Raw genomic sequence first — 16,220 nt, 5'->3', positions numbered from 1 at the left:
TTGTGTTGATGGAAATGAGTGATTATCAGTGTCAAAAATTGTTTAGCTAGTACCCATTATAAATTGTTTAATCATCATCATCATTACGCCCTTGTTATCTGTGGTATTTTAATGTCCACACTGCAATAATCTACTTTTGCATGTGAGATTCTGGCCAGTAAAGCTTCACCACACATTTCCCAAAATATCCTTCTTTCACAGTCTGATGCATGATTTTTCTTTTCTTGCTCTGTGATCCATTAGCATGTTTCTTGCAAATACTGATACTCTAAGACCATTTAGTTCATTGACAAAGAGCTGGTACAGTGGTACTGTTTATAAAAATTTCATGTTCTTGTCTGCATGGCTGTGTCTGTGCTGCTGGACACACAGAAGCGCCCTGCATGGCATCATGGCTTATGCTCAAATTGATTCTACCTGAAGTACACTCTAAAACTCTTTTTCCCAAGAAGTGTTGGAGCTGCAGTTTAAGCTTTGTGAAATACACAGCATCCCAATTTTGCCCTGAGAGCAGAAATTTGGGAACCATATGTATCAGTGTTCCAAATATTGACTATCTGGTGTTATAACAATGTTTGAATTGTAATTTCACCCAGTTTAAAATCTCTGCCCTGGAGTGTATCCCCTTTCACAGGGCTGCAAACTCCCACCCTGTTTTACACTGTCTTTAGTGGCTGGAGGGCAGAACGATAGGTTGGCATTTCTCATCTGTCTCCTAAGAGAAGGTGACAGGAAGTCCTCTCTGTCATTCGTGTACAAAAGCATCTTGAGTGGATTAAGTTGCAGTCTTAATGTATATTAAAGAAAACTAAGCAAGTGTTGTGATTTAATAACGGTGTTTTCTGATCAATTTACTGCAGTCAGACAGTGTCTCTTGAGCCCCCCACATGTCTCTCTACTGAGGCTGATGTATTAGCTCTACCTTTACTTTGACTTAATCAAACTAAAGAATTTCTCCTCCATCATACATTAATTTTTGAAATTCCAGACAAGTTCTGATTTGGTTTGGGGTTGAGAAATTTAAGTTGTAAAGTCTATTTCTACCTTTTCCTGACCACTTCTGAAATACAGAGAGGCTGGTTGGAAAGAGATCTAAAGGGGTTTTATCTCCTTTCATGGACACAAGGATCATGTCCTTAACCAAAGCAGAATTTCTGCTAAACATTTGCAGTGAGTTGGCCACTCCAACCTGACTGTGTCACTGAAACCACTATGTTAATGTATGGGATAAAGCAGGGAATGCTGTGTTTGCATTGACAGTCTATCCCAATAGCCTTGCTTCTGTTTTTTCAACATCTGTGCTCAATGGATCAGGAAGGGATGAGGCTGTTAAAAATTCCTCAGGACCTTATCAAGGAGATAAGCTTTCCTTGTACTGAAATGCTGCAGAGAGCAGATTGTGCTGATCTTGAATATATCTTCCATATATGATCATATGCACTTTCTGAACAACTGATGGTTCTTATGCCTTGGAGTGGTGTCCAAAGGTACCTGCTAGCCATCTTCCTGGGTTTCTTTGTTAGTGATCTTCTTTTCAGGGCTTGTCTGCCAACACCTGCTTGGCGTTGGCTTCGTGATGCTGAGGGAGATGTAGGTACAGTGCTTTCCAGCTACTTTTCCCCTTGATATGGACTTAAGGGTGAGTACTTGTGTTCTCCCTGACTTTTCACAGCTAGTCTTCATAACATGGTTTTCCTTTTCTCTTTCTTTATGCTTTGAACAATGAAACTGTGTGTTACTGGGTTGTTATTGCAAATCTATGTTGAGTTTCCTGACTTTGAGCAGCAAATGTAGGAAAAGAAGCCTTATGTGCTGAATAAAACATAGAGTCAGGACTGTGAAGATCACTCAGCTCCTAACAAAGCCACTGATTTTTTTGTGTGAGTCAGGTGAAGATGGGGTTAGATGGAAAGTGGAGCTTGGTCTCAGAAGGGAATTGAGAGGAGAACAGCCCTGAAAGAATGTGAAGTGCTCAGATACTTCATTGGTTCAACTGGGGCAAGTCCCACGGTCACAGCATTCAAAGTTACTTTTCTGCAGACACAGACTGAAGTCCCTGTTTCAGTTACATTGGATTAATGTCTTTAAGTGCCACTTATGCTTTAGAATTATTATTATTTACTTAACAGAACAAAACCCAGCATGTTTTCATGTGCTGTGTTACATGGTGAAGGTTCTTTGCAAGTGTTGGTTGTATTTCACCACACCAGAGAGAGAACTGAAGCTCTCAGAAAATCCAGGCTTGCACAATTCAGCCATAAAGGGGAATAATGTGCATGTGTATGTGGTGTACATTTTAGTTAAGGAAACAATTTGTTGTCCTTCAGCTCTTGCATTGGAAGTCAACACTTACTGCATTCATATTTTTATCCAAGAGCACTTCAGAAGGTTTTTAATAAAGGTATAGCATGTTCTGAACTGAGGAAGCTCATTTACTTGCAGATGAAAGTTAGACTGTCATCTGATGATCCTTTCTCTTTGATCTGAGATTGTAAACAGAAAAAAAAAAATCCCTGAAAACAGTATTATCTCAACCTAGAACAAATAAATGTAACGATAGCATCAGTGGGCTGCTGGCCAGGGTCCTCTGTAATCTTTTACACTGTCAGACTTTTGTTATTCTGACTCTCCAACTGCTGTTATAACTGACTACAGTCAGCAGAGGTAAACAGAAGGAATGATAAAAACATTCCAGCCGCGGCTGCCCAAGAACATGTGCAACGTTACACTTTTTTAAGGAAGGCATGAAAGTTCTTGTGACATGATTTCATAGAGGCTGCTCAAGGTTGTGTCACGTTCCAGGTAGTGAAACATTGGGGTAGTTTGCAAACATGTAAAACCTCTGTGGTTAGTAGAAACTTCTTCCTATCTTTTGACATAGTTAAGTAGTTGCAATTATTGAAATAGTCTCTGGAAGTCAGACTTTCTTATTTCTAGGAAGGACTCTGGGACAGTCTGGAAATAATATAGATTGATTTGGGGAAGCTGATCAGTCTTTGATGAAAGCAGACAATAAACTGCTGCAATTAGAAGTAGCTGAACTATCTTGAGGAGGTGGAGCTCTAAGCAGAGTGGTGTTTGCTATTTCAATTATTAATAGAGAGCAGCTACTCTGGCTGCATGTCTGTCTCACTGTGCCCAGGTTCTGCCATTGGCTTTATACAGATCTGAAATTAGTTTTGACGACTCAGGGAGACAGAGTTGGGTCTGTATGGGTCTGATAAATCATATTGTGTAGACCATGATTTTATTATTTTTTCATTTGTGCTTGTTGCTACATCATTTCCTTAATTTTCTCAACCAAAAAAATTAAAATACAGACCAGTTTTCTAATCTGTTTTGAACCCTATCTCCTCAGTACTGCTGCTCATTTCTCATTTTTTAATGATATTGTTGGTTTTTTTTATTTCTGCAATCTCCTTTCACAGCATAATTAAATACTTGAGTCCTGTCCTTCAAATACTGGTGTGTTTTCTCTATGACATTGCAAAGTGTCCATAAAACTGGGTTAAGTTCTTACTGCAGTAATGCTACTCCTGCCTTATTATTGTTTCACTTCAGTAGTGAAGTTTAATTTAATGCAGTGAATGCAGGAGAATATACATATTGTAGCCAGTGTAACTCACCACAACTGAGAAAGGAGCACTAGAGAAGATAAAAAAGCACTAGGATGATCAAAATGTGTTTTGATATTCATTGTAACTACTGTGAAAATACATGGTTAGGTCTTGTGAGCTTTGTTTCCTAACTACTGCATTATGCACATGTATCAGGAGTCCTTTGCCCGAGGAGGTACAGTGATAGCCCAGTAAAGCTCCCTCTCCTTTCTAAGAAAATAAGTGATAGTATGTATTTAAGTGTTGTGCAGCAAGTTAGTACAATATTAACTTCTAGAAGCCCTGAAATACAGAGGCTGGGTAGGGCTGTCAGTCACTCCCAGGAGTAGTGGTAAACAAGGTCACTGCCTGTCCCGAGTGATCGCTTGTGTAATCAGCCATTCCCATTTTAATCAGCTGCTTTAAAATAAGTTTTCTATGTGCTGCTCTTCTGGTTGTTTTTGGTTTTTTTTCAGTTATGAGTTGAATTATTTTTTAATTTATTTTGTCAGTGTGTTCTAATTAACCTTGTGGTTAAATTTGGAGAAGCTGTGGGAATAAGTAAAAAATGATAGCAAAAACTTACCTAATTCTACATTTTGTAAAATAAGTAAATGTATGTAGCTTTGAAGCCTGAGATTCAGATATTTACACACAGATTTTCAGAATATCAGAAATAAAGTTTTGATCTGTAGCCTTGAAAGCTGATCCTCAGTAGAGCTGTTGACACATGACATGTCCTCATAGGACTCTGGACATTAAATTACGCTCCTGTCTGGCTCAGGTCAGACTCTGAACATGGCAGCTAAATTTCCATTCAGTTTTCTGGAGGATTTTACATTATAGTGTTCAAAACACAGGATAGTGGAAGTTAAAAAGAAGAACAGGAGAAGAGCAATTGATGGAAAAAAAGAGAAGACAGTCCAAGAGTGAAAAGAAGTTACGGAGGTTAGGAGTGGGATGCTTTGATGGAAAGGGATGCAAGAAACAAATGGTAAAAGTGACAGAAGTAACAATGTTAAAAGAAGGTACATGATGGAGGAGTCATTGTATAATACATAGAAAGGTTTCTTTCCTACGTCTTATTAAGAAAACCTTTCTCAGATTGTTACTTCCTTTCCATAGAAAAGGGTGATTTCTTTCCAAATCCTACTAAAGCCTAGCAGAAGAATTGAAACGTTGTTCAGTTGTTTCTGATAGGCCAATAGTCATATTGTCCATGACTCTGAAAAGAGTATTGGTAATTTTGTGAGGATATTGAATTTTTATTTTAACAAAGTTATAATATTAATACTGCGAACAATAGGAGACAGTAATATAAGAGGTGCTGGCTGTCTGGACAGCCAGAATCCCTCATGGGTTTGACAAGTACTGATGAGGATTTGTGGAGCAAGCTGAATAGTCTATCAAATAAGAAGAAAACTTCTGCAGACCTGCTGTACAACAGGAGTGACAGAGCCCACTTTAGCCATGGGTGAGTTGGAAGATACATGCTGTTATCCTTACAACATTCTGTGGTTGTCTTAAGTGCATTCCTTTGGGCCAGAAAAGGCTTTGGTTCTCTACTGAGGTCCTTGAAGTATCCAGGGATTTCACCAAGACTTTTGGATATGCAAGAAATGTAGCTTGAAGCTTAAGCAACCAAACTGCTCACGAACTAGGAGGAGGAAATGGTAATAAAGCTAGGAGGAGGCACTGATGTTCCCACAAAAGTATTAAGATTGCAATTTAAAATATCTTAAGGGTTCCCAAGTTAAACAAATTCTCAGGTCTATAATTCCCTTTACTGGCCTAGACAGAAAAGGATAGATAAAATTTTGGAATACAGACATGAGTATTAAATCTGATGTTGACCTTGAACTATAGAATAAACTTTGCGTCGTGAGAGTTCTAGTGTGCTTTGTAGTTTATTAACATGTATCTGTAAACACCATGGGGTCTTGATTGATCTCTAGTATCTAAACATTACATCATAATTAACAACAAATCCAGAAATATATTATAAATACATGAAATAATAGTACATTAACCTAAAGGACAGCAATAAATTGCAACGCTTAGCATAAACTTGAAAACCACTAATGGGCCACTGTGCAGTTTGTTTATACTACAAGCAGTCAAGAACTCAGTGTAATGTACAGTAACAGTGTGGTGGATAACAGCAAGCCTGATGTGATAATTTATATATTTTTTTTTTCATGGACAAACACAGCTGACTTTTTTTGAAGTCCCTTCTGAGACTGCCATGATGAGCATTCTCCTTTCAGCTTGGTCCACTGCTTTCTTCCAGATCTACTGGAAAGTTACGGACTCCTTTGCATTGCACAGATGAATTTGTGCTGGTTCAATATGAATATATTTCATTCGTGACCTTGTATAAGTCAGAAATATTCTCTGAATTTCCTCCTTGAACTGTCTGTTGTGCTTCTACTCATCACTTTTCTGTGAAAGACCAACGAGGCCAATTTTGAGACCTGTAGGAGACGGGTAGAATTACTGCATTTGTAACGGTAGCTCCCAAAATACTTTGTCACTGCTGAGTGGGCTGTCATAGCTGTATTCCCATAAATCTTAATTCATTTCACACTCATCTGTCAACACTTTTCTTTCTTGTTATTACTGAGTCTTAAAAACCTGTTTGTTCTCTGCCTCTGTGGCTTCAACCATATTTTAAGTGCTCGTGACCGTGCTGCTCACTCTCCAACTGCAGCGCGTTTCTGAGCGGTGTTTTGAAGGGAGTGTTTTTGGATTACGTTGTTCCCAACTTTCTTCCTGAAGACCAGGTTCACTTTTTTTTTTTTCTGTGTAATGTTTACATTGGGAAAAAACATCCTGTAATGATTGTTTTCCTGTTTCTTGGCTTCTGTTGTCCCGTGCCAGGACTGTTGTGTGTCTTTTTAAAATAGCATAATCCTAAGGATACTTACAGAAAACTGAGTATTAATATAGAAACTTACACAGTTCTGTTGTGCAATACAGTGAGATACAATTTTTTTTCTTTATAATTTCACAGAAATGTCCTCTAAGTACCTACCAAGTAACATGAGAGTGTATGTGGTAGATGTGAGTGAAAACAGTGATTTCAAGAGTTTGGCTGTGAAATCAACTGAATTGCAGGAGGGAAGGGTTTGAAGAGGCACAGGATGCCTGGGTCTGCCCTGTAAATACTGCTCAGAGGTGTCAGTTAACAGGGGGATTTATTAAGTCCCTTCCAGACAGCTGTGGTTTCAGGGGAGAGCACTCTGCAAGGAGCACGAAGCTGTAGAGCAAGACTTAAATAGATTGTGTTGGAGGCAGGTAGTGAGGGAGCAGAACAGCAAGGAGGAAGGATAAGAAAAGCTGTTTTCTGGAGGCTGGAACAGAGAGATGATTTTAGGGATAAAGAGGGGAATTTAAAGCTAGATCTAAAGTGAATACCAAATATTTGGGAAACAGTGATGTGTTCAGAAGACAACAAATGTGGCCATTCTTCATGTTATTAGAAAGCAGAGAACAGGCCCTTTGATAGGATTGGAATGATATTCCGACAGTTTTAGTAGTTTTATTATGTTAGTGATCTTTCTGTTGTAACTGAAATGGCAATTTCTATACAGTGCTTATGTTTGATTTGGACCAGTAGAAATTGCCTCTTCAAACAGCAAGTATTTAAATAATCTTGGTGCCATCATTTTTTCTCTGACTCCACAGCTTTGGCGTTTCTTTTTTTGGCTCTTGTTAGTCCTTGGGGGGTCTGTAATCCTTTTTCAGCAATCTCTTAAGGTGAAACACTTCGTAGGCAAACGAGGAGCACTAAGTGCTGCAACTTTATGTCAGTAATACCAAAATCACTGAAAGTGCTAAACCTGTCAGATTTTGGGGAGATTGTTTAGCTATATCATTAGCAGATCATTTGGGTATGTCACCAGAACTGAAAAGAGCAGGTGTGTGGTGCTGTTTTTAGTTTATCTGTGTGATGTTGATGAAGCATTTTGTGTCGTGACAGTCTGTCAGCCAAATATCTTGTCGCAAGTCACAGGACTTAAATCCTTTTTTATCTCAAAGGCTTCAGGGCTCAGTTGGAAACTTGCACTTTGATGAATACTTGCTGCTTTTGTCTGGAATCGCTGGAGTGCATTTCTGGAATATTTGTCAAGATTTTATCAGTGTTTACTCCAATTGGAGTACCTAGTGTATTGTAAAACTGGCTTCAGTGAAATCTTAAAGAATTTTTTTTTAGTTTATGCTGTTTAATAATACAATGAAAACTAATCCTTCCTCTGTATGTTTGTTTGCTGTGTTAAATCCCACTAGGGTACGTGTTTCTTTTTAGTCAGCTTTTACCTTGAAAAACATTTTTGTAAGAATTGTTTTAGGATTTTTTTGTTTCTATGATAAATCATTTTAACCTGGACTACTTGTTTTTTTGAGTTGTCTGCCAGTTTGATGTTGGAAGCAAACTTTAATCTCTCTCTTAAAGCATTCCTTCAGCAACAAGAATTTGCTTTCCATCAAAGCATTGTGTAAAGGACACTTAAAAGAGAATTAAATCCTTCTGGACATCATAGCTGAGATCTATGCAAGGAGTAAATATAGTAGAAAATATTTAACTCTTGTTTTATATTTGTTGATATTAACTGTATTTTTATATTTGACCATTTCAAGCTAAAAAAAGACTTGTATTTCTCAAGTGCTGGATAAGTATTTGTATGCATAAGAAGAAATCCAACTGGGATCTTTCCTGGGACTTCAGTAGCTCATTAATAAAGATGTTTATGTGTAAAATGGAGTGATTTTATGTGGAGAAATGGCAAAAGTTGTTCAGTTTATTCTTGACAAAATTTTAAAACCAAAAAAGAGCAGAGGTCTAGGCATACCTGGATGAATGGTAATTCCACCTAGAGATAAACTGATTGTAGCAGGATTAAAGACCATTATGGGCAGCTTTTGAAAATATTGGCCATTGATTTTTGTTTTGTTAAGTTATGTAGGACAGGGTATTTCTGTTGACTTAAAATACAGTTCTGAGTGCCAGTAATCAGGCCCAGTGGTGAGATCCCTCTCTTATTCTCATCCCTCCCTTTTCTTGATAATCTCTAAAATTTAAATTAAACAAGCAAATGTAGTTGAAATTATTTCCCAGCTCTTTTTATAGAGCTAAATTCTGTTTGAAAATTACACCAAGCTCTTGTGGCTTTCTGTAGTACTTTGCAGCACAGTTTGTTTTCAGGAGTTCAGGCCTGTTGAAAAGAAAGATCTTAGAATAGTTTTAAAAGCACACAAATTTTGTTACTGGTTATGTACTAAGTATATTGTGGCTTATATTTATAATATATACTGAATGCTATCTTCATTGGTATAGAGACAAAGTTCAAGTTATTGCCCAAACTTAGGGGGTTTTATTCACATTTCCAATCAAGACATGTTTAAAACATGATAATCCATTGCCTTGTTGAGCTGTGTGTACAGTGGTGACTGCATTCCCATTTCACTCCTCTGTTTCCTAGGTCCAGGATATCTCCTTCAGCCATGACTGTCGTTGGGTTGTGGTCAGCACTCTCCGTGGCACTTCCCATGTGTTTCCCATCAATCCCTACGGAGGCCAGCCCTGTGTCCGGACGCACATGTCACCCCGGGTGGTCAATCGCATGAGCCGCTTCCAGAAGAGCGCAGGGTTGGAAGAGATTGAGCAGGAACTGACATCTAAGCAAGGAGGTCGCTGTAGCCCAGTTCCAGGCCTGTCAAGCAGCCCATCTGGCTCACCACTCCACGGTAAGTCCTTTTCTTGGAAATTTTCCTCCTTTTTACATTATCAAGGAACTTTTCCTCTTAACTCATTGATGCCTGTGTCCTCTTAAGATGTTTCAATACCTGCTGTCTAGCTGCCTGACTCAAAAACATTTTGCTCCCAAATACCTTTGGAGATGCTGAGCTAAATATCTTCATATTCTTCCAGCTTCACGTTTCAGCAGTATTTGCTGACAGCCTGAACAACAGAAACATTGATTTCACTGGAGATGACAAGAATTTGTTTCATTCTGTTTGCCCATGTAGTTTGTGCCACTAAAAAATGAATCTCATAAATAAGGTGCTGCAGGTGTTGTGCACAAGTAACGTGCAGATGTAGGAATGAGCCAAGGCATAAGGACTTCAGAAAGATGACTCTAGTTTTGCAGCTTGCTTAAGTAAGCTGTGCTATCACAGATGTGTTAATAATTTCCACTCTAAACTGAAAGTTCTGGGGTCTTCAGTTATCAAGTTTTGTATCCCTCTAGCACTAGGACAGCCATCTGGGTCTATAGTCAAATGGAGTTTCGAAAATTCTCCTTGCTCATTGGCCTCTATGACCATGAAGTATATCTGGATATCCCCAAGAAGTACTTTATGAGGAGAAATCTGTGAACTATGCAATGTGAAGCTGATGGCAAAGATTTTGGCCACCTCTTTTTGTGGTGTGTGTGTGAGCAATGTGACAAATAATGTGCAAAGGGAAAAAAAAAATACCTGTAAGAATTGACCCCTGGTGGATGTATTTTGCAGAAACCAAAGGTTCTAAAAAGTTTCAAAAATCATCATTGTCCCAGCTTCTTCAGTTTTGTCCTGGCTGTTCTTTTTGCCCTTCTCTTTGGTGAAGTCTGTATTACAAGCTGCTGGTTTGGGTTCAGGATTTGCTGCATCTTTGCTCCTCCTTTCTAGTAAAAGTAAGTCCCAGCTTCCATTGAAGTGAAAGTTTAAATAGCCATTTAGTACAGCTAATTTCCAGCCTGAGTGTATTAAAAATTGCAAGGAACAGTCCTTCTTCCCTCATTATGAGTAGGATTAGAATAGCTCTTGAAAGCCCAACTATGCTGCCATAGTCAACATCTCTGCTGCTATAGAGAGAACCTTTGTGGGATTTCTGAATCAAAGGAATATTTTCATGACTTGATGATTATTAAGGGGGCCAGAGTTGTCTCAGAAGAAGCCTCTGTATTTTCTCTTTTCTTTGAACTTTCCTAAACAAAGTTTTCTGCGTAGCTCTTTGGAGCCATGCTCTTCTGCCTGGAGCCACTGGAAGGCACCCAACACGTGATCTGTAGTTTCCTTCTCCTTGAAGACATTGGGGTATCTACCATTTTACTTTCCCTCTCATGATTGCACAGCAGGTCAGCAGATCAGGCTTCAAACAGGCTGTGAAGGTTTATTGAGACACATCCAGTCCCTTTTAACTGTTGACATCACGTAGAAGAGAGGAAGGAACTATCAATTTGTGTTTTCATCCCACCAATTCTGTTTTCTGTCAAGGGAAATTGCATTAAGTTGTTGCCTTTGCAGTACTCTTAGGTACATTTAAAATTTTGAATAGATTTGACCCTCTTTTTTTTAGGAAGTAACAGCAGTTTCATTTGCTCTGTGATTGTCAGTGGTGGACAGGTTTTCTAGGTAGGAGAAATGCATGCATGGATGAGTTCCTGAGAGAGAAGAAGCAGCATTTATGAAGTGTCTCAAAAGTTTTAAGGCTTCAGTTTTTTCAAATGCCTCTCTAGAAATATAAATAAATCAGATTTTTTCCAGATCTTTGTGCAATTATCATTGCTTGAAACTTAACTCCAGTGAAAGAATTAGCTGCATTTGAAGGCTGCAGATAGGCACTGGGAATCAGTGAGAGGAGGGGATTGTGCTCATCACTCCTTCAAGTGTGTAAGAGCTTGAAGCTGGACACAAGTTGGTAATTTGCAAACTTTCATATGAAAATTTTCTGTGAGAAAGTTGTGGGGATTGTATTCAGGGATTAGCAGACTTGTCTTCGAAATGCGTCTTAGGAAAAAAGATACAATGGTTTGGTTTGTAATTTTTTAGTACTATCACTGCTTTTTCATTTCAGTAATAATTTAGTTTACCTGGCTGAAGGCAGGGAGGAGATTGAACTATATTATATGTCTTTTATAAAGAGCCTTTTATCATCAACCTGGAAAAAAAATACCTGAAGTTCACAGTGACTTTCAGGCGAGGGATTTAGTGTGTGTGTGGCAGCTGGATAAGCCAGAGACTGGTGATTATTTTAATTTGTGAACTAAGAAGTGTTTACTCAGACTGTAACAGCTTCTTATCATATTATAATGTTAAATTATTGTTGCTTGGAGGAGTTAAGGCAGTCTGGTGACAGGAATGTAGGTTCATACTCAGTACAGAAAAGAGAAGTTCTAGGTTTAATTCTTTGCTTTTCTTCTAACTGGCTGTGTGACCCATGGTAAATTTTATTCAGCTGATTTTTGTCTATCAGCTCTGTACTGTGTAACAAGTAATAATCTCTGTGTTCCCCTTGTTTGGAATTACTTGAAGTCTGTTTTTTTCTTCAAGAAGAGTAACTTACTTTCCTTAATCATCCGTCTAAATGCAGCTGATTATGATGCACATAAACCCAGAGATCACATCCCAGAGAGCACAGTTACACTGGGACAAGTAGGAGATTAAGTGACAGATTCAGAGAAGATTGGAATAAACTGGTTTTATTTCTGGAGAATTTTTTGGTGTGAGTTGTGTCATCCAGATTTTTCTTTCATGTCCTTTGCAATATAGAAAGGTTTCGATAAGCCTTAAGTCAGAAAAACTGCTGTTAATCCTAATATTTCTTTCACACTACAAAAGCATTGCTAAAACCTGAGGCCAAAAGCCTGAACTCCTGTGAGCGAAGTGCTTGCTTGTTATCTTCCTTTTTTGATTAGCAGTTGTAACCTATTGATGTTAACTTCTGATTAGCTCTTGTTCTTGTAAATATTTTCAGACTTCAGACTTCGTCATATTTTTCTCACTTGTTTTTTAACTCCCAGTCTCCAAATGAAACTGTTTGCTGTGTATATAGTAGCAAGGCAATATATTTACATTTTGTTGGAGTACCCTAGGAACTGTTTACCCACTCAATGTAAGCCTTTGCTGGGGGTGGGGATGATTTCATTTCCAAATGAATCATACTTTGGCTTTGTTCTTTTCAGCAGAATGAAGTAAACTGTTAAATAGAGAATGATAAAGAGATATTTCCTTTGCACCTTTTATAGCCAGCTCAGATTTTGTTTGGGTTATTCTGTCTGCTAATCCAGCAGGGCTATATTTTTGTCATTCCGTTGGATTGCCAGAGTGCCTTGTCAGTAATATCTGAGTTAGGTTGGGATCCTTTTATGGGCTTTTTTTATTATAAGGCTATTACAACATCAGCTGGTTGTGGGGCTGAACGTTAGGGTAGAATATGGCCTCATGTGACCTTTATAAAATGGGGTTTATGATACTGACCTGTCTCACAGGTACATTGTGTGGATTAATGGATGAGAGGTTAAAACTATGTCCTTTATTATACAAATATCCCCTGTTCTCTTCAGGATGCCTGTATCTGAATAGGAAGGAGCATTAGCTGTAAAAATCCAATGCTTTACTTGGAAGATTTAAAGCTCTATGTAACTCTTACTATTTTTATTCTACAAATTAAATTGGTGGTATGTTATTATTGTTATTTCTTGCACCACCAGTAAATTAAAGCCTCTCTAGCTGTACTTGGAGGTTTTTGCTGTTGTTGACTGCAGGAATTTCCAGTATCAGAACAAACAATAATATAGAAAATTAAGCACACATTTGCCCTATAGCTACACACCCACACCTACTAAAAACATTCAATAACAATGTGATACTTTCTGAATCTCTCTTGTCATTTTGTTGGAGATTGAAATATTTATTTGGATGGTATAGCTTTGCCAAAAGACCATTAATAGCACACAGTGGTTCTGTTTCACATTTAATACCTGTGCTGAAATGGAGCACAGAAATGTAGAATTATGAAAAAACATGTATTTCTGTGTATATTGACTTCAGACTTCAATTTAGCTCTTTATAAGTATTTTAGTTTAGCACCTTTTTCATCGTAAAGTCTTTTTAAATCTTAAAAATCAAAAGGGTTTTATCTCACTTTTCCTTCCTTTTTTAAAGTTGCACCATGATTAAAATCCAAGCACAGAACTAGAAGTTTGATAAACATGCATTCTGAGATGCTTCGGATATTTTCACGTTGCTTTTCAGTATTTCCCAGAGTGAAAACTCCTTTTACTAGAAGAATTCTTATGGGAAAGCAGAGTTGAAAGAACTGACATCATCAGCCCTTCCTGAAAAACAGATTGGTTTCCTTTAAGTAACACTCACTTAAGAAACCACCTATTTAGAGAAAGGCAGACAAAAATAGTTTTAAAAAAATATTAACTGTATCATAACTTAAAGCACTGGAGGGCAGTTCCTTCCCAGATTTGAACTCCAGAGCTGGCGCTGCAAACACGGGTTGAAAGCAGTTGTTGGAAAAATCTCTGTTAAGCTTTAATTTTTTGCATTGGAAGTGGTGGCTTCTCTCTAAAGGAAGTAGCTTTTATAAATGTGTAGAAACGGCTTTATAAACGTGTAGAAACAGCTTTATAAATATGTAGAAACAACTTTATAAATGTGTAGAAAAAATAAAGCGAGCTGCGGGATAGGACCCGTTTTTTTTTTTAACGGACGTTGAGTGTTCCTATTTCTTTAACCACTGCACTCCGCAGCAGCATCCCACGTCTTTTTTTCACCTATTTTTTATTTCTTGAAACCTGCGTTCCAACCATTTCTTTCCCAGCCCGATCCAGAGGTGCCAATTCCCTTCCCCCCCGCCCCATCCCTCTTCCCGCTCCGTCGCGCTTCGCCCCCGGCGCTGCTGCCAGGCGGGGCCGGCAGGGGGCGCCCTCCTCCCGGCGATGCGGGCGCGGGGAGCGCGGGGGGAGTTCCCGCCTCACCGGCACCTTCTCTGCTTCTCCCCTTCCTTCCTTCTCCCCTTCCTTCCTTCTCCCCTTCCTTCCTTCTCCCCTTCCTTCCTTCTCCCCTTCCTTCCTTCTCCCCTTCCTTCCTTCTCCCCTTCGTGTGGAAACGCAGCGGCATTTATCCTCTCGGCTGCTGGTGGGTCGCTTTTAAGAGTGATGATTTTATTTGGGAGCATTTGCCGTGCGGTTATACACGGTTTCTCTCGTAGCGCTGACTGAGAACAAACTCTCTGGTGTGGTCCCGGTTATTTTAGAGTAGGTGGGCGACACTTACTAAGCTGTGGTAACGAGAATGGACCTTCTGTTTCAGTAACGAGGGGAGAATTTACGTGGCAGTCGCTGAGCTACTCGGATGAACCCTCCACCTTCCCTGGGCTGCCTAAGCTGTGTAGCTGTTCCCTTAAGTTCACGCTTTGGAGTTTAAGTTATGAAGGCAATTAGGAAATAAATACATTAATTAATTTACCTGGTGGGAATTTTCTGCTAACGACTTTGAGACCATTACTTCCCTCTGGAAAGGTCCCAGGGTTATGTGAAGCCTGTCGGCTATGGAAGTGCTCGTGGGAGTCGGTGGTTACAGCAGCCCCAGGTTACGTGTGTAGAGCAGGGGAGAAGAGGTATGAACAGCTGACCCTACGCACCAATTTGGGTACTGGCCAGGAGCTTACTGGTTGTAAATGAGCAGTGTTTTTAGCCTTTTTTTCTTTCTTGTGATGGAGGGAGAATCAGCGGAGTGAAAGAAGTGGGTGGTGTATTTTGGATGGTTTCTGAAGTGAAAGGAAAAAGGTCCATTCCCTCCAGATAAGTAGGGAAGCAGACTGATAAATTCTGTCACAAGGGAAGTTCATGTCTCTACTTAAAGCATTTTAGAAGCTGGCTTTTGTAAACAGTGTAGGTCTGAGACTGGGGCAAACGTATATTTTCCTTTATGTGTGAAAAAGAAGTTGCAAGTATTCCAGATAAGTTGAAAATTTAAGTAGACCGATATCAGAAGAGCATTGCAGTTCTTGAGATACAAGTTGTAAAAATATTAGAGTGATGTAGCACAGCAAATGCCATCGCAGTGGTGAAAACAAGCTGTTCCAGAAAGGCTGTGGGTAGACAGGCGAAGGGGAAGTAATAGGGAGTGCACAGGAGACCACAATGTCAAAGATAGATGGTGAGGTGAAAGGAAGGTGGAAAGCTGAGAGGAGCTGGATTGCCACAGATGTGAGCATCCCACTGAAGTTTTCCTGTCAAGATGGATGATTTCAGTCTTGGTAACATCAAACTGAAGAAAATTTTTATGGGGTCAAGTGTTGATGTGTCAGAGGCATGTACTGAGGGAGGCCAAGGAGAAGTGGTAACTGGATTTTTAAACTTTTCTCTGAAAATGAGTTAGTAAAATGACATTTTCAGATTCTGTTGTTATTTCAATTGTTCCCTCGATTTATGTCCTCTTAATTGACAGTGAAACAATGTTTTTTTCATCTGCAAATCTCACCAGTTAACCAGGTATATAAAAGATGGACTAGTGTATTTCCTTCTCTTAGGCGGTAGGTCATAAAGACATCCTGCAGATTGTGCATCCCTTTTGATAAGGTTTTGCAGTTCTTGCCATTTGGAAACTGAGAAATAGTGATATTTGTGATGCACAAGAATGAACATGCTCCACTGCTTTGTAGCTTCTCAGAGTGCTTTATGTGTCTGTGCAGAGGACTAGATAGACCTCTACACCTCTGAACACTGTTTTAGGGGAGAAATGGGTATGATTGGTCACTGAAATTGAACTTTGAAATAACAAGCTAGCTGAAAGGAGCTGGTCACTGAAGGAGTGGTAGAAGAAGGGTTTTCCGAGTGGTGTTCA

The 16,220-nt window shown here is 39.1% G+C and overlaps 1 protein-coding gene across 9 annotated transcripts in view; it reads left to right on the top strand.

The window, feature by feature from the left end:
* The window catches only part of BCAS3 (BCAS3 microtubule associated cell migration factor), a 351,811-nt gene that overhangs the window by 103,317 nt on the left and 232,274 nt on the right, over positions 1–16,220 (top strand). For all 9 annotated transcript variants that reach the window (XR_007891218.1, XM_051635999.1, XM_051635997.1 and 6 more), the window contains exon 15: positions 9,080–9,344. Coding sequence is in view for 8 of the 9 variants with exons in the window: in XM_051635999.1 (XP_051491959.1) it covers positions 9,080–9,344 (265 nt within the window). In the remaining variant the exon portion in view is untranslated. The remainder of the gene's footprint in view (positions 1–9,079; positions 9,345–16,220) is intronic.

Source organism: Apus apus, chromosome 18, assembly GCF_020740795.1.
Source record: "Apus apus isolate bApuApu2 chromosome 18, bApuApu2.pri.cur, whole genome shotgun sequence".
Lineage (NCBI taxonomy): Eukaryota > Metazoa > Chordata > Aves > Apodiformes > Apodidae > Apus > Apus apus.
The sequence above is the reverse complement of the archived record's forward strand: the minus strand, read 5'-3'. Positions and strand labels throughout refer to the sequence as shown.